Raw genomic sequence first — 19,214 nt, forward strand, 5'->3', positions numbered from 1 at the left:
GCTATTTTGGGATACCGGAGTATCCCGAAATAGCTATGCCACATCTTCACAGCAAGCCCGTTATTTCGGATACACTTTTCTGACGTCCCTGTTAACATCATTCTATGAGGAGAAAGGGACGTTTCGGAATAGTGCTTTATTTCGAAATGTGGTGCTGTGCAGACAGCGCCAAATGACAAAATAAGCTATTTCAAGTTATGGTGCAGTATAGAGGCACCCTAAGGCTGCAAGGACAATTTAGAAAAATTGGAGAGAACCCTTTATTGCACCACACATTTTCTGTAAATTTGCTCCCTCAGTACTTTCTGTTAGTAAGGCCACTTGCAAAAAAAAAAAAAAAAAAAAAAAAAAGAGAGAGATGATGCTTGGTTCTTGAATTTATCTAATCCTGGTGCTTGTTTTCCACTCAAAGACATAATCCTCTCATCTGCAACATCTCAATTAGGTGCAATGAGATTATGATGATGTTACAGAAGGATGATGACATCAGGCAGCAGAGGTAAAGGAAATTTCCGCAGAAAAACGATCCTGGCTTCACAGGACTCCTGAAATGAGAAAGGAAGAAAAACCCACCCTAGAAATACAAATGCTACTAAAATGTGAATCATTCCTTAAGCAGCAAGGACAGATCTGGATCAAATCTCTAGATCCAGACTTGATTTTGAGCCTCTCCTTAACATGCTGAATGTGAACACATGGTACCTTCCTAAAGTTTGCACCCAGATCTCAATTCTGTTTGGATCCCAGGCGGGGGGAGCTGACAGCCACACTGGGCCCCTGGGCAAAGTGGAGTGTCCAATGCCATACTCCAGGAAGGGGCGGGGCCTCAGGTGAAAGGGGTGGGGTCAGGGTAGCCAGTCCTCAGCACTGCTTGGAGCACACCACGTCACTCCCCAACTGCTAGAGCCGGCCAGAGTGTGCTGATTTAAAGGGCCCAGGGCTCATGGCCCATTAGAATTGCCAGGCATTGGGGCAGTTGCCCTTTTTGCCCCCGTCATCAGCGGGTCTGATCCCGCGTATCAATTCTGCTCTGTAAAGAAATAGGAAGATCAGTTCAGAACCAGGATTTGGGATCAAAGCCAAACACCACTGAACAGAAACAGGCTCTTTGGTGTGGCTGTTGAAGTTTTCCATGTAACATGAGTGAGTCTTCAGTAAACCAATCGTCATCCTGCCTGCCTGGAACTGCCTTTAGCCACGCCTCCTGCAGGATGGAGCCCTGGACTTTGGACATGCAGCTACACTCAGAGTGTGTTTCCAGAATGACCATGCCACCCTGTCTGGGCTGAGCTGTGATGGCTCAAAGGTACCTTCTTCAGTAGCTGGAAAGCATATTTATCCTCTCTAATACCAAAGCACAGAAATGGGACTACAGGAGCCAGGCTGCATAGCATGATGAAAACAGGTAGCTGAGCAACACAGAGACAGCAGCCTTGAAGACGAGAACCATTCTTCCTTGATGAGCCCACCTCTTATAAACACTCCAGCCCAGCGATGGGCAACCGAGGCTAGTGAGCAGGCCGCATGAGTGGGTAGCAAGATTGTCGTAACCAAGATGATCTCCCGGGATAGTGTCGTTTTGCTCACTGTGCTTGCGTACCTAGATTTTGCGGGGTGGGCTGATTGAACTGCAGCAGCATTTTGATTGGACGCAGTGGGAGCGCATGGCTCTCACAGTCAATGTTGTGTGCAATCGGCACGCACCTCACGTCACGTGCCCTGGCTTTACATGTGAGTCACTTTAGTAACACCAGTAGGAAAAAACGATGTGACCAGAAACCAGCATAATCTGGCAACCCTATGCATGGACAACAGTAAACAAAATGCCTAACCCTCTGGCCGCAGATTGTCCTCCATTGCTCTGGCCCCACAAATGTCTAGGAAATGATGACCCAGAAATGCCACAGGATTCACTTGACTGAGTTCTCCTGCCCTCTCACACATACCTCTGGGTTTCTCAGCGGGAGGGGACATGGTCTCCAAAACTTCACATATTTTGCCCTGATCTATTCCCAAGTCCCGGAGTTGTGTCGTAAGGCACTAGTGTGAATGACTAATAGAATCAGGCTGCCCAGAAACTTGAGTGATGAGCATACATGAGAACATACATAAAACAGACTGGTGCTTATTTCTTCCTTACGTGACTTGAATTCATTAATTGGTTCCATAATGAGAAAATCTCACTGCATTTAAGTGTTAGTGGGAAAAGTCTGCGCAGAGAGTATTCTTCTTGCATCTGGTCTTCATTTTCTCTTTACGCCCCTGAGATGCATTTAGCTACATTGCTCACATAAGCAACAGAAGGCATCCCTGTTTTGTTTCCGATACAGCCAAGCTGTATACTGCTATTTCGGCTTTATGAAGATAAATGCCCACCAACACAACTGACTAATATGGACAGCCTATGAAATTAACAGTAACTGTTCCAATCCATCTTAATGCATCTTAACATTCTAGGCCCATTTTGCCATGCTTCATCGCGTGCCGTAATACCCTACTTCCACGAATGCCCTCCTGGCTGCTCGCAGATCTAAGTCTTACTCAGTATGAATCCTGACAGCATCCAGCCCTGTGCTGAGATTCTGGCGAAGCAGTAAGCCAGTTTTGTTTCCCTGTGTCCTTTTTGCACTGACTTTTCCCTGAGCCACAAATGGATGTCAGGACCGAAGCTGAAATCGGTTTGGTGACTCAGCGGAATTTGTTGCGGTGGATGTGGAAGCAGCAGGCTTCCTCACTTTTCCTGCTCAATTTTATCCAAAGGCAGTTGCCATCTCCTTGCAGAAAAATGGCAATCCAGAATGCCAAGATGCGGCTATGAAAGCAGGCCCTTGGTGCCCTGTGCCCTTGTTTCCTTCTACGGGGATCCAGCCACATCTGTTGGATTTTAACTTATCCAACACGTCCATGGTGCAATCTTCAACGATCATTATTTGTACTGGAGTAGTGTATGGGAGGCCCCATCACAGACCAGGGCACCACTGTGCTAGGCACAGACCAACTGCATTGGGCTGTTGGAGATGCCATAGCTGAGTGAGGTAGAACATCAAGCTCCTGATTTGGCCTGCTATCTGCAACCAGAAGAGAATGGGAGTTTAAGTTTCCCCTTGGCTAAATTCAGTCCTTTCTTCATATTCTGACCTGAATGGTTCATTGTATAATATTGCCCGCAGTTGCTCTACAACAAAGCCGGTGGCATTCCCGCAGAGGATCAAACGACTTCTGGACATGGAACTGGTAACCATTTTGTAGAACGTTTCAGGATCTTTGGATAAGGCACTGTTATGCTGTGACTATCCGTTAGGAACAGGTGCTGCATTTCAACTCAGAGCAGCCATCCATTATCCGATCTAGGCAGCATTAGCTCAACATGCAGCACATATGAAAACACGTCAAGAAAAAATATTTGCCATGTGTGCAAAATGGCCTTTGGCTCCGTTTTTCATCTGACTTTAAGCCCTTTTCACTTTCTTATCAATGCACAATTCTCAGATACTACGCGGCCTTTACAGCTGAGAAAAAAGTGGCAAGGAAAACCTTCCTGAAGCAATTGAAGCCCCACATGCATTCTGGCTTTCTTCTCTTTCTACAAATCTCTTGTTCCAGTTTTCCTCCAGTGTCAGCCCATCTCTCCTTTCCCTTAGTCCCTCACATGCTGATACTAGGAAGACTTAGCAGAACCACACACATGATGGTCAGCTATGAAGTCCCTTGATAGTTTTCTCAGTTGGCCCATCACCAATGACAATCATTTGTTCCACTTCTCTTGATATGCTCTGTGGCTTGTGTCCTCTCCATCTGCAGCTCATCTTCTCAGCTTAACACCCATTTGCCAGACCCTTGTGCTCTTTGGACACAGGCTAGCTCTGAGAATTTAGAAGTAGCTTCATCCATAGGGCACTGTTCACAGCCAGCACTCATTGCGGAAGCAGCATGCAGTCACTCAGCCAGCTGGAAAGCACAAGAGGGCGCTCCTAAACTTTCAAACATGCTCACAGTAAAAAGAAAGCAAAGCAAGTCCATTCTCAGCCTCTTAGCAAGGCAAAGCTCCGCTCTCCCACGCAGCTTCTATCACCTTTGCCTGCAAAGCTAATTTTGAAAAATGAAACCTCTAGTGATGACAACAGATTTTTCATAGCTAGCTCTCGCATTCTTCTAGCAAAGAGCAGATAGATAGCCAGCATCTGCTTCAAAGAAAAATGTATATGTGTGTGTGCATATAAACTCTCCCATTGTTAGCTATTCATCCCAAACTCAGGGTATCTGACCCTTGGCTGAGGATGCCACTTAATAGATACCTAGGAGGAAAGGTATTTGGGATGGGATGGGCACACAAGGCTTGGCAGGCAGGAAGGGGGCCTCGTTCTACAGTAAAACCAATGGAGATGCTTTTAGGTTCTGAAAATTGAACTTTTAAAAATGGGAATACAGTTTTGTTTCAACCAATATATTTTTTCTTACTGCCAGAAGGTGCTGGGGGGATTCAAAGGAAGAGATTCGCATCCAGGAGGACTGGTATGTCTCTGATCTGTCTCCCTCCCCTGCTTCCTCAGTCCCCTGCTCACAGATGAAACACTTTGCCCAGAGGGCAGCAGTGGGCTCTCTTGTGGAAACGAGGCAGGGCTACATAGCAGTTCTGAGGCGTGAAGAGAACTATGAGGAGTGGGCTGAAGAAACTGGGTGGTGGAATGGAGACTGGTGCTAGTGTTTCTTATGTGAAAATGGTACAATTTACTGAGTGCCACGTGACATTCCCAAACAGCAGGACCAAAAAGGAAGGACTGGAGGTTAAATTCAAACAAAAACCCAAAATTTACCCAAAAAGGTAAAAAAAAAAAAAAGGTTGAAAAAAGCAAAATTGAGTTTAAAATGCAATGTGTTTTGCAGGGATTTTAGTGCCAAATGTGTCTCCTTCTGACCCAGTGTCTCATTTTCCACCTCTGTGTAGGAAGATGGCTGCTGTCTTTTTAATTTAAAACTAGATCTTGCTCCCCCGAAGGCAATGGGGAGATTTGCCATTGATATCAGTGAGCTTCCCCTAACTTATTCTGGAATACAGACAAACATGAACTTACTCTGTCTGCAGCTCAGCTCTGCAACCCTTCCTTAAATCCTGGAAGTCTGGAAGGTGCTGAAATACACATTGTAGTCAAGCTTGTCCCCATGAGATCGACATGAGGGAGCGCTTTGTTGAATCAGTGGGTTTAACTGCAAGCACGTAAGTATTCCATCTCTGTTAAGAAAGTTCCTAAACGTGTATTTAAGACAGAGGTGGTGAAACTTTTTTCAGTTGGGGCTACTGACCCATAGAAAAATCAGTCCGGGGCTGCACACAAGCAAAAAACCAAACAAAAACACCCCAAACTTCACTGACCTGAGGAAAAAGAAAAAAACCCACAACCTGACCTGACTTCCTGGGACCCAACAAGAAAAAAATCCTCAAAACACAGTGATCTGGCTCTGTGGGGATCTGGCCCAGGTTGAGGCTCGGGGCTTCCCCTGGCAGTGGGGCCAGCTGGTGCTCACGCTGCAGCCCCATGGGAGAAAGGAGGAATCTCGGAGACTTGCCGTGAGGCTGGAGCAGAAGCGCCGGCTCACCCCACTGTAAGGTGATGCCCTGAGTCTTGCCATGGGCCAGATCCAAGTAAGCTGGGATTGGATCTGACCTGTAGCTTGTAGGTTCCCTATGTCTGATTTAAACTCCAATGACGCCTCTGTGGAACCCCAAATATGCATTGCTAGTGTGCAAGCTCTTTGGGGCTCCAGCACTTTTAGTTGTGTGTTTCTGGGTCCTGCTCCACGCTTAGTGCTCTGAGCCGCTACAACAGTACACATCATAATAATGACGCTAGCGGATATTCCAATAAATGTTTGTTCAGCAATATCTTACCGCTTGTGCCATTCAAATCAATCTGCATGGAGTAAGGAAGTCAGGATCTGGCCCGTAATGATTGTTAAACAGAGGGGTAAAAAAGGCAAAGACAGGTTTGCCCCTTTAATGCTTTACTTCAAGAATTTCTGTGTCTTGAAACCAAAGAAATAGTTTGAGCAACACAGTGCCACCAGGCAGAAACTGCTGGGCCTCACCCTCAAACAGACACCATTTTATACCAAGTTTCACCTCAGTGTCAGTAGTGGATCAAACAGCCTGAGTGGGAGGAGGGAAGTAAAGGGGGTAGCCCCGGGGCCCAGTGATACAAAAGGGGACCAAGGTTCCCAGCCACTACTACTTGTCCCCGGGCCTTTTATATCACCACTGGAGCACCTTGCAGTGTATTCCGGAAGCTCTAAGGGCTGGGGAGGGCGGGAGGATGCTCCAGGTGGTGCAAAGGGCTGGCTGTTCCAGCCCCGCCCCTTCTGCCCTGCCCCTTACAGGAGCACAGAGCTAGGCCATCCCACACCTTGCCCTAAGGCACGTGGAGACTGTGGGCACCCCTCTCATCCTGCATTTCTAGTATATTCAACATTGACACTGAAACCAACAGGAATGTAGGGACAGGCTCTATACTGTTCATACTGACCCCACGTGACTTGCAGCACATACTGCTCAGTGACTTGACTAGGACAACAGACCCAATCTATGTTAGGTGCTCTATGGGCCCCCTCACCATCGTATCGCAATGCCTAGGGATCCATAAGGTATTCATCCTCCACACCCTTGTGATGTCAAGGACGATTTCACAGCTAGGGCACCGAGCAAAGAAATGACTTGCCCAAGGTCACACAGACAGCCGATCAAAACAGGGAATTGAACCAGTTCTTCCAGGATACAACTCCAACCGCTGGATCCTGTTTTTTTTCTTCCAATCCTGCAAAACCTCACTGCAGAGCATAGTACCTAATACTGGAAACAGGTGTTTGTAGGAGGAGTGCTAAGGTTTCTGCCACACTCAGGCTTAAAATGGTTTCCATTGCTAACAGGGTTTATAGTTTGGTTCCATGGCTCTTGGCACCCCCCTACTCTACAAACTGTTCCAGCTGCCCATCGCTGATGACAGCAGGACTACTCCTGGTTGTAAGTATTATTCACAGACTTTAAACCCAGAAGGGACTCTTATGATATTCATAATCCCAGCCAGACACTGCCAACCAGAGATGCCTGCCTTCAGCTAATGCATTGTGGCTGAACTAGTTTGTGTTATGGAAATGTTCAGAAGGGAGTGTCTGCAGGATCAGGCTTTACACAGGGAGACCTTCTGATGTGGGCAAGCAGTCAGTTTATGAATGGAAAAGAGTATTTTCTTCATTCAGATGAAGCCTCTTATTATGGAGGCTCCTCTGTGCTGTAGTTTAATTAGGTAGGGATGCACAAGGCAAGTTTTCATGGCTTTGCTACTGCATTTCCCAGGAAAGACAACATACATTTTACAACTTGCTAATTCTAGCTAAAGGGCGCAATGGAAATGACTTCGGATTCAGATAGTTATGGGTTTGCTTCCTAGCCAGGGTTTAATCTCCATCTTGCTATAATTAAAGTGTCTGTTACTATAGGAGACAACATATTAAATGTATACACAGTGCATCATTTTCATTATACAGGCCTCTTCTACATGCTGCACCAGTGTAACTATGTCCATTGCAGATCTGATATTTTTTCCCCTTTCACTGAAATATTTATACTTGTGCAATCCAAGTGCGGACACAGTTAAACCAGAGTCAAGGGGTTTTACACCAGTATTGTTTATTCCCCTTCTTAAAAGAGAGTACTGTACTTACATTCAACTTCTACATACACACACGTGACAGAATTGTCCAGATGGAAATCAAGAAACCTAAATTCTATTCCCAGCTGTGCCTCTGACCTGCCATGTGACCATGGGCCAATCACTTTTCGGTGTGTCTTTCTGGTCCCAGTGTTTGTCTATCTTATTTAGTTACAGTGAAAGCTCTATGGGGGTGGGGACCATTTCCTGTGTTACATTTGTACAGTGCCTAGCACAGAGAGCCCTGATCTCAGTTGGAACATCTAGGCACCTTTCTCATACACTGCTTTAGAAAAAGGAGACAGCCAGCTAGAATGCTCAGAGTTAGTTTTACTGAATGGACAGGAATGTTGCATGGCTCGCTAGTATCTCTGGAGGACATTAAATAAAGCTACTGAAGTTTGACATTTTTAAATCAGCAGGTCCAGATAATTCAAATGAAAGTGTTTTAAAAGAACTGGCTGTGGAGCTTGTTGGACCATTATTAGTGATTATCCAACACTAGAGAAGTTCCAAAAGACGGTAAAGAAAGTGAATATCATGCCAATTTTTTATAAGGGTAAATGTGCTTAACTTCACACACTTCAAAGAGACTGCTTGCTGTGTGTAATGTTTTTGTAGGATCAGGACCTTTTACTCTACTAGTTAAACATGTTAGGACAGGGTTTAGCAGCAGATTAAACACAAAAGGTCAGTTTTGTAGTACAGGTTGAACCTCTCTCATCCGGCACTCTTGTCACTGGTCCGGAACAACGGAATTTGCCGAACGAGGGGAGGTCCCTCCCAACATGGCCCGTGCCACCCCCAGCTAGGACTCCAGCCAAGCCCCGCTGCTGCCTGCCTGGCTATGGTTCCCCAGGCTGGAGTTCCAAGGCTGACGGAGTTCCGGGGTTGCCGGGACTCTGCGGCCACTGCTGGTCCCCCCCACTGTCACGGGTAACAGGGGCCAGATTTCCCCACTGTGCCCTCCCCTCCCTCAACATGGGGCTCCTATCTGACTTGCGCCTCCGCTCTTGCCCTGTGGCCTGACCTCTTTATACCTGGCCTCTGTGGTCCAGGAACATCCGTGGTCCTGCTAGACCACGGATGTTGCTGGACCAGAGAATCCTGGTTAAGAGAGGTACAACTGGTATTTCAATGAGGAATTTTCCTAGGCAAAACTTTGAACTGGACCTGCTCCAGGTCTAATCTGATAAATTTTTAAAAACTGGGATATAACCTATAAACCAATGGGTGCGTGTGATGTATGGGAGAAACAGTACATTCAAACTCAAATTGGTTTAGTTCCCCAAGCAGTAGGGAAAAGCATCAGTAACCCACGGAGGCCACTAACCTTCTACCCCACTTACTATAATTATAATCAGACTGTTGGATTGAGTCAAAGTAGTTCACAATAAAAACAAGGCATCTCTAGAGGATTCAATGACATGAGACAAACTGAAAACACTTTCCTCCTTCCCTTCCCCCCAGCAGTCATGAGAATGTTAAGAAACAATAACAGTCGATCACTTTGGCAGCGGAAAGGATAGTTTAATAATCTGTGTGATAAAATTCTTTTCAGAAAAATAGCTACAAAAAGTAGGGCTGTTTTCTGCCTTGTTCTCTGCCAAGGATTTTACAAAGTTTATTCCTTTCCAACTTTGAACCAAATATATAAATACTAAAGCCGGTGTTCTGGCAACGGGTTAACTTCTCTTTGCCAACTGAAGTCTGCATTTAGAATAGTTCAGAAGCAACAAAGAGTGACTACACCAGAGCATAACACTATCTAAGTATTTTTGGGATTTTTTGTTTTTAATTGCAATCTACATGGCTAGGATAAGCAAAATATATTCTTTTAATTGTTTTAGAGTTAAAATGAACATTTTACTCCTTTAGCTCTTCTTACTCTTAGATCTCGATCCTGTGAAGACTGTGCATAAAGTTATGCACGTGCTTTTCATATTTTGTAATTTCAATAGATTACTGTATATCCATGTTCATTTTTAGGCTTTTTTTTTTACAATTTATCAGTTAGGTTTCACAGTGGCAGGACATTACAGGGGATGAGAGAATTATTTAATTGCAATTAAAAAATTAAAGCTTTACAAACCATTAAAAGAGAAATAATCAGTCTCACATGTTAAGATATATAGATTAAATATCCATAACCCAACAAATCATTTGTTTTTACAACTCATTTACTGGAAAATCTAAATCACTGGATATATTTTCTAATACATTTTTAAACCACATTTTCTGAATTTATCTGAAAATTTCAGTTAATATTGATGGAAATATTTTGTTGTTGGTTTGTGTGTATATGCATGGTGAAAATGACATTTATCAACATTTACTTATGAAAATCAACTGGTCTCATGTCTATTTATATAGTGTCTTTCAAACTGGTTTTCAGAATGCTTTAAAGCAGTGGTTTTCCACCTCTGGTCCATGGAATTCAATATAATATTCAGTCATCTGATAGAATTTAATATAGTATTACACCTCTGCTGTAGAATTTTACAGTATGGTGCAAAAAGCTTCCTGAACGGAGATAATTCACTATTAAAATCTGTATTTTTTCTTATAATCCTCTTACATTTCTATAGAACTTTAATTGGTTTCATTCTTTTCAAATTCTACAACAGTTACTTTATCTTTTTTATAGAAATACTTTATCAGCTTTCAACTGTAGATTAAAATAGCCACATATGTAACAAAACACTCCAGTACATATGCTGGATTCTCCTGAGATCCCAGAAATTTAAGCGTGACGTGCATTTATGACACAGGATAAAAAACAATCATTTGACTTAGACTTGTTGTTTTCTAATATACCAAAGGTTTGCATGTAGCTATTTCATTGGAAGAGAGATATACAGATAGAAAGGAATTGCTTTCAACTCTTCTTAAATAGACACTGTTCTAGGCAATTTAGCAGTTGATAGAAAGCGTAATCTTTTATCTGCTCAGAAGAACATATCAAGTTCTGCCCTATGTTACAGCCATGCAATCATATTGATTCATATAGGTGTAACTGAGGGGAGAATATGACCCTAAATCAGGGGTGGGAAACCTTTTTTGGGTTGGTGGCAACTGACCCACAGAAAAATCAGTCTTGGGCTCTCCACTGCTGTGTGGGAGGCAGCCCTGAGCCTTGGGGGCTGCATCTGGCCCCCGGGCCATAGGTTCCTTACCCCGCCCTAAACATAAGGTTAGGGTTGCCAGACGGTTTAACAAAAAAATTTCGAAACCCCCTCCCTCCAAAAAAAAAAAAAAAAAAAAAAAAAAAAAAAAAAAAACACTAGAAAAAAAATCTGTTGAGGGGGAAAAAAATGGGGAGAGACCAAAGTTGTTAAGCAAAAAAAAAAAAAAAGAAAGAAAGAAAAGGCGCTGCACATTTAAATGGCTCCATGCTCCTTACTCCCCCACCAGGGGAAAATTAATTGTCTCCGCCAGGCTTCCATCCCAGGGAAGCAGGAAATACAGGACATTTCACATATCCGGAATTTTCTTTTTTTTTTTACTGGACAGGGGACCCAAATAACAGACAGTCTGGGCAAAAACTGGACACCTGGCAACCCTACATAAGGTACATCACTTATTAAAAAGCCATGTTTGGAATAGGCCATATACCCTCCTTTAGACTCATGCAACAGACACAAAACCAACATTTCCTTCTACCACAACAATGTCTGTTATTGAAAATATCTAAGCAGTTTTTGGTTCTTATTTTACGATCAAACCCCAGGTAGCGTAAAGCGGCGCCCTTCCCCCAAATGGCCTGCAGTGTACCGAGCTGCGCTGACTTGAAAGCAAGCAGCCGAACTGACCTTACCACCAAGTGTTTTGCATCTGTGTATCATAAATCCACCAAAGGGCACCCTGACACGGTGATCACGAAAGAGGTTGCCCAGGAATTCAGGGCTCCAGACACGGTATGAGGCAGCTAGAGGACAAAAAGCCAGCCAGCCAGCTAAGCTTTTTTTCATAAGCCACAAATGAGTAACAGAGTGAACCACAGCAGCATATGTAGCACAGACCCTCTCCTACACATCTACCTGTTCAGGAGTGACTAAATCATTCAACCAGTTTGACTAAGCGATTGGTTGTGATGGAGGGTAGCATGTGCTGCTACTGACTAGGAGACATGAACACCCGCTTTTATTGAATCTAACCCCTTTCCTCTCCAAAGGGCACTGTAGTCTTCAGAAAAAGTAATATACTTTTGCCCCATGCTTTAAAAAAGCTACTTACTGTGCTTGCAGCTCTGTGTAGGCCACAGACTGGGGTTCGTATGCAGTTTGATTGGCCTCACTCAGTTTTGCAACAATTTTAACCAGGATCTTAAAGCCAAACTGCATGAGCGAGGGCCCCATAGCGTAGGAGAGAAACAGAAGCAGACACAGTGGGGCAGTTACAGGCTGCTGCCCTCCTGCAGACAGGCATGGGGAGTAGGTGGAGCCTTGACTCGGTTTCCCTCCAATGCTCTAACCAGCTGAGCTGAGGTGATCGGGGGCACCAGGAAGGGGATTTTGATCAGTGTGCTCCCTCAGGGCAGATTGTAAACTTGCATCCCAGCCCTGTGTAACTGTATTATTTATTTCCTTCCACCATTTCCGGTTTTCAGGAGCCTGTGACCAATATAGCACTCGGCAGTGCCAAAAATATCATTGGGATAAAAAAAACAAAACAAAACAAAACTGAAACCCAGCTCAGGATTTCCCAAGGGCAGCACTAATTTATAAATGGTTAGTCAGCGTCCTGCTGAAGAAAGCCATTCTGCAATTGCTATTGAACGGTCAAGTTAGAGCAAATCCTTCAGGCTTAATCTTTGATAAATTAAATTCTTAACCGCTGATAAGCCACTTAAGCATTTCTATAAACCGCTGTTTGCTTGTGTTGGCGGTTCCGCAGGAGGATTTCTACTGGTTGTCCCCTGGCACTTCCCAGTCTTCAAAGAGTGGTCTGTGTTGATATGAATGTTCATTCTGGGGCTGCATTTCTCCCTGGTCATGACAACTGGGTCTTCGTGGGATGATGCATGGGTACCTGCGGTTCTGCCATCAGTGGAAAGGCGCTTGAAAGTGCTCAGTCTCGGGATTGTTCCTAGAAACCTTTCCCACGGCTATGAAGGGGTTAACTCCCGAGCTACTGCCACTTGCAAAGTGTAATCAGGATGGGTCTCTAGGCAGTAACCCTGCTGCAAACATCCTCTCACCTCCTTACCCTGGAGTTCACATGGCCCCAGGAAACCACTCTCTACAGAGCAGCAGTGTGTGGTGGCAGTCAGGGAACTCAGGAAAAGTCCATGTGGGGTGGGAGTGGGGCTTGATATAGTCAGAACAAGAGCTGCAGAGGCAGAACAGATTTTAAAAAGGGACAGTCACTTAATTTTATGTACAATTTTTTATTAAAGAAAAAGTCACTTTGGACATTTGCAGGGATTTTCACACTGCATGTTGGAGTTGTGGATACACAGGGGTCACCATTAAAAGGCCAATACTCAGGAATTGCTGCACTCCCTCAATACTACATTAGAAAACACTGACTATTTAAATAGAGACACCTCCCCTCCCAGCACCATACTCCTCTGCATTGGCCATCAGCAGGGAGTACAGAACCAGGAATCTTAAAGCATGTGCCTCTACTTGCCTGAGCTAATAGACTTATGTCCATTAGCCAAGGGTGTAACAGGCTCATCAACCATTAGAGGGGGACAGAGCACCACTCTGAGTGGGTGTAGGTTACATGAACAGGAGTTGTAATTTCCTCTAGAAATAAGCAGCCCGATTGACTGTAAATTATTACAAAGAAGCTTGCAGGTATCCTACTGTTTCTTTCAGACTGGGTTTTTATACTGAGTTTAATTTATTAAAACCAACTGGAGAGGCAACTACATACTTTCCTATTATTGGCGTAGTGGAATAAAAGGTTTTGCTTAGAAATTAATTTACTTATTACATTTCCCATTCTGGGAGCTGGCATCCCTGTGGAAATCTCTGATCTTTTCCCAGGGGCTGCTGAGAAACAAGCCCAGAGGAAATGAAAAGTGGAAAAATTTTCTTTTCCCCCAGAGTTGTTTTCACTTCAGCTGTCCGTCCATTGCACACTGAAAAGTTCTGCAGTTTGCATGAGGCCAAAGCGAATTAAGCCAGAGTACAAGGAGGAGGAAAAAGAGGGAGTGGATTTTCCCAACACCTGTTATCTCCAAGGGAGGCCCCAAACAACTTTCTGTCCCTTAGCAGAGGTACAGCAGGACAAACATCAAAAAACTCTGTCAGAGATGCAAGCAGCAGAGTGTGACCTGTTCCACTGTGCACTGTAATGCTAATGAAATTGTACTGTGATTTCACTGATCGATTGCACACAAATCACTTTGCTCACCACTGAAGCGCAGCCATTTGGACTTTGTCTGTACTGCGGGAGGTCGATCTGTTACACAGTTTCAGCCACATGAATAATGTGGCTGAAATTTACGTACTTAGGTCTGCTCCCCATGGTATCTTAGCTGCAGTCAGTCAACAGCTGAAGCTCTCTTGTCCACTCTTATTCTTCTCATCTTAGGGGAGTACAGGAGTCACCAGGAGAGTGCTCGGCCATCGATTTATCGTGTCTATACTAGATGCAATAAATTGATTCCTACTAGATCAATTGCTGCCCGTCAATTCAGCCCATCGTGACGACATGCCCTAAGTCCACTCTGGGGTGGAGCATGGCAGGTGTTTAAAAATGCACAGTAACTGCACAATGGGTTAGAGGGACAGATATTAATCCACAATTTGGAATGTAGCCAGTATAGGGTAAACACTCCTACTCTTGCAGTATCATAAAGACATTAACAGATACAACTAGCCAGGATCTTGGTTTAATCTCTCCTTAGAAAGGTGGCAGCTCACATACTGAACTTCCAAAACTGCCTCTTACAACTCCCGGGTCTTCCCCGAGTAGTCTAACTCTCTGGGACTTTGGTCAGTATTGCTTAGCTGTGACATGACTTTTGGAAGTGCTAGGTGTCACATGCTGTAAGACACCTTAGAACTGAAGAGTCAGGATATATGTAGTAGGTCCGTCTAACAGAAGTTAAGTTGTGATTAACTCAAAATAATCAATCATCATTAAAAATATTCATTGCAACGAATCGCAGTTTTAATCACACTGTTACACAATAACATACCAAGTGAAGTTTATTAAGTATTTTTGGATGTTTTTCTATATTTTCAAATGTGTTGATTTCAACTACAACACAGAATACAAAGTGTACAATTATCATTTTATATTACTTTTTATTACAGATGTTTGCACTCTTAAAATGATAAACAAAAGAAATTGTATTTTTCAATTCATCTCATACAAGTACTGTCGTGAATTTCACTGGGAAATGGCAATTTACAAATTTAGAATGTTTTTGTTACATAACTGCACTCAAAAACAAAACAAGGTAAAACTTTAGAGCCTACAGTCCATTCACTCCCACTTCTCATTCAGCCAACTGCAAAGACAAACAAGATTGTTTACATTGATGGGAGATATTGCTGCCTGCTTATTATTTACAATGTCACCTGAAATTGAGAACAAGTATTTGCATGGCACTTTTGTTGCCAGTATTGCAAGGTATCTACATGCCAGATATGTTAAACATTCATGTGCCCCTTCATGCTTTGGCCACCATTCCAGAGGATATGCTTCCATGCTGATGATGCTTGTTTAAAAAAATAACTCAGTATTTAAATTTGTGACTGAACTCCTTAGGGGAGATTTGTATATCTCCTGCTCAGTTTTATGCACATCCTGCCATGTATTTCATGGGATAGTCTCTGATAATGATCCAGCACATGTTGTTTAAGAACGTGTTCACTGCAGATCTGACAGAAGGCAAAGAAGGTACCAATGTGAGATTTCTAAAGACAGTGGCAGCACTTGACCCAAAGTGTAAGATTCTGAAGCGCGATCCAAAATCTAAGAGGGACAAGTATGGCGCACTCAGTCAGAAGTCTTAAAAAAGAGCAAAACTCTAATGTGAAATGACAGAACCTGAACCTCAGGAAAAAAAATCAAAATTTTTTACTGGTGGCAAAATAAATGTGCATCAATACACACTACTTTGGCTTGTTATCAAGCAGAACCTGTTACCACCAGGAGCAGTGGGTGAGCCCACAGGTTGGAGAGGCAAGCCCCCCAGCCTTGCCTCTTCTGCCTGAGGTCCCGCTCCTTTTGTGGCCACCAGAGCCCAGCCCCTTGCCCACTGCTGGCCCTGCTCAGGATAGCTAGCACCTCTAGCCTGGGATAGTGCAGCCTCAGCCTATCCTGGCCCCAGGGAACCAGTGGGTGGCACAGTTGCAAGACTGCCCCAGAGCTCTGAGGAGTTGGCGGATGACACAACCACAGACACCCTGAGCCGTGCCTGCTGGATGGGCCGCCGACCATGAAGCACTCCCCTCCCCCTCACAGCTGAACCACTAGCTCCAGCATCAGGAGGACAGGTGGCACAGTGCAGACCTATGCCTGCCTACCTAACCTTTGGCACTGGAACAACAGGCTGAAAGGAGGGGTCCGTGAGACTCCAGTGGAGCATGAGCAGGACCATTGACATGTGTCCTCTGGAATGATGGTTGACGCATGAAGGGACAGACAAATCTTTAGGCATTTAGTACATAACTATCTTGTGATGCTGTCAACAACAGGACCACATGAAAATCTGTTGTCACTTGCAGGTGACAATGTAAACAAAAAGCAGGCTGCATTATTGCCTGCAAACTTGTCTGAGCCATTGGCTGAAGGAGAAGTAAGACTGAGTGGACTTATGAGCTCTCAAGTTTTACATTGTTTTATTTTTGAATGCAGATTTATTTTACATATGTCTATATTTGTAAATTCAACTTTCATGATAAAGAGATTGCACTACAGTACTTGCACTGGGAGAACTGAAAAATACTTTTTTCTTGTGTTTTCTAGTGCAAATATTTGTAATAAAAATAAATGGAGCACTGTAGACTTTACATTCTGTGTCATAAATAAAATAAATAGATTTGAAAATGTAGAAGAAATATATGGCCTTCTTTTACTGTTTAACAGCATGATTAATCACGTTACCTTTTATAATCCTTTGATGTATCCATATCCAAAAATTAGGGACATCAATGCTATTTTCAGCAATCTGTGCATTTCCTTCAGCAAGTCCATTCCCAAACAAGGCCCCTCTAAATCTAAGCACTAACATGGGGAGAAATCCCAAGTTCCTTGCTCAATTTATACTCTGGCAAGCTCTCAGCGATTTTCTTGAATATAGCCTCCTTAAACTATGAAGGGAGTCAAGAATTTAAGCCAGTTATTAGCATAAAAAACACGATCTGTTCTAGAGCTTTACAATTAAATCCCTTAAATATTGTAATGGCTGAAGGGAGAGGAAAAAGAAAAAAAATCAAGACAGGCAAAAAGCATGAAGGCTGATGGAAAAAGACAGTGTGAAATCTGAGGCATAGTTTAGAAGCAAGTAAAATAAAACAGAATGGCAGAGTTACCGGGTAGCCATCTCGTCCTGACTGCCCCTGTGCAGAGTGAATAAGAGCAAGATAACAAGAAAAAGTCAGTCACAGTCGTACTCTCAGCAACATGACAACACACTGCAATATGTAAAACTCAGAGCCTGACCCACCCACAGGGCTTAATCCCTGAAGAAACTTTGGCAGCCAGCAGGAGGCGCAAGAATATAGCAACATATAGAACAGGAGCTTTTCCCACTGGAGGAGAAACTGACACAGGTGTGAATCAAATACAACTCGCTCTACCTTTCCGTTGTTTTTGACTTTTTGTATAAATGTTGCTACTTACCAAGGGCTTTGTTCCCACATGGCCATCCCCTCCTCTTATGCAATCCTGTGGTGGAGTCAGGTACATACTGTGAGGCCCTGCCACAGGCCAGGAGAAGTAATGAGCAACATAATTCTGCATGATACGGAGGTGCCTTGGCATGGTGCCCCCTCTGGGTTGGGCTTAGGGACCTTTCTAGAGAAGATCAATGGGAAGAAGCAGGAGAAGCCCTGATGCTGTGTGTCTGTGTGAATGGCTCTCTCTCTCCTGGTCTGCAATGATCTCAGGTGAATCTCTGGGAGTAGGAGCCCAGTCTGTAACCTGGGTCTCAGCCAGCAGCATGGGGGACAAACCCTGAGCCCCACCTTTGGGAATTTCACCTCTCCACATGCCCCTTCCCTTGGTTTTTCCAACGGGAGGAAGCAATTTCCCAACCCCACTCACGGTTCTGCATCTGTTTAGGGTGAAACTAAAATAGAATCTGGACTCTACACAGAAAAGATCGTATTTAATCATCCAGATCTGCAACATCAGCAAAGGGAAACAAAACACAGCTGGCCAAGGACACTTCTCATTTTCTATTCCGCTTGTTTTAGAAAGGGGTGCTTGCAGCTAGGTATACATTAAACACATTGATAGCTTCCCACCTGACTATGCCAACAAGTGATGAATGCTGTAAACAGCAAGTCACACAGAACTATGGAGCTGTTATATTTCAGGATAGTATGTGGTACAGCAATATCATGTGTCACTGTATACTCATAGTTTACCGGCATGGTGTTATACAACGGTAGGTGCATTCATACATTTCTTATTATATCAACTTTCTCTGTTTTCTCTTTCCTATAGTCTACTCTTGAGACACAGCAATATTTAACACACACGCAAGAGAAATGTAGGTTCTTCCAGAAGCAAGAACTTAATTACTATAGCAACTCATTTAACAAATCATAGTCTTCAGATAAAATATATAGGGAAATTTTTATGAAGGTTTATGGTACCAGACAACTGAAGCATAAAATATATGAGGAGGAAATACTGAGTAAATCATAATCTCATTTATTGGTAAGTTTCCATGGTCTGTACCTTAATACATAAAGTGTTTGTTAATATCTGTTATGGTAAATGGTAAATTATAACGTATGGTAAATCTGCCCTTCAGATTGCAGAAATTTTCTACTCAGCATGTGATTTTAATATCCTTTGTAACCGAGTCTTTATAGAGTATTTGACTAGCACACTCCTTATTTTACAGACAGAATGATCAATCATGTAACAGACCTGAATGCTGTACCGCAAATTCTAATACTTCAAATAGGCAACTAACTTATGACAGCCAAAAATAAAACACCAGAACAACTACTTACTAGTGGTCCACATAATTGAGAATGCATTTTTAGCATAATGTGACGCTGTATGTATAGAATGTAATCAGTTCCTTATGGCCAAAAATCAAGTAACATAGGAAAAGTAATAGACTTAAATGCAATGCTGCTGAAATAAAATAACATTGTGTTTCTGTGGGTTTTACGACTTAAAAAAAAAAAAGAGTTGAAAGAGTCTTTGTCAAGAGCTGTAGTTTAAGCCACAGATTTAGGGCGTGTCAAGAGACGTGTTACAAAATAAAATGTTTTAACAATTTCTAAATGGGTGTGGTAGGAGGGGCTGCCTGACATGGTTGCTGGCCTACCCATGAGGAGGAAATTTCTGTCTCCAGAGTCCACA

General features: G+C 43.5%; 1 protein-coding gene across 1 annotated transcript in view; it reads right to left on the minus strand.

The window, feature by feature from the left end:
- Positions 1–19,214, minus strand: part of COL23A1 (collagen type XXIII alpha 1 chain) — a 395,641-nt gene that overhangs the window by 79,937 nt on the left and 296,490 nt on the right. The window contains exon 5 of the mRNA XM_075900481.1: positions 17,201–17,227. Coding sequence (XP_075756596.1) covers positions 17,201–17,227 — 27 coding nt within the window. The remainder of the gene's footprint in view (positions 1–17,200; positions 17,228–19,214) is intronic.

The sequence above is a fragment of the Pelodiscus sinensis genome, chromosome 17, assembly GCF_049634645.1.
Source record: "Pelodiscus sinensis isolate JC-2024 chromosome 17, ASM4963464v1, whole genome shotgun sequence".
Lineage (NCBI taxonomy): Eukaryota > Metazoa > Chordata > Testudines > Trionychidae > Pelodiscus > Pelodiscus sinensis.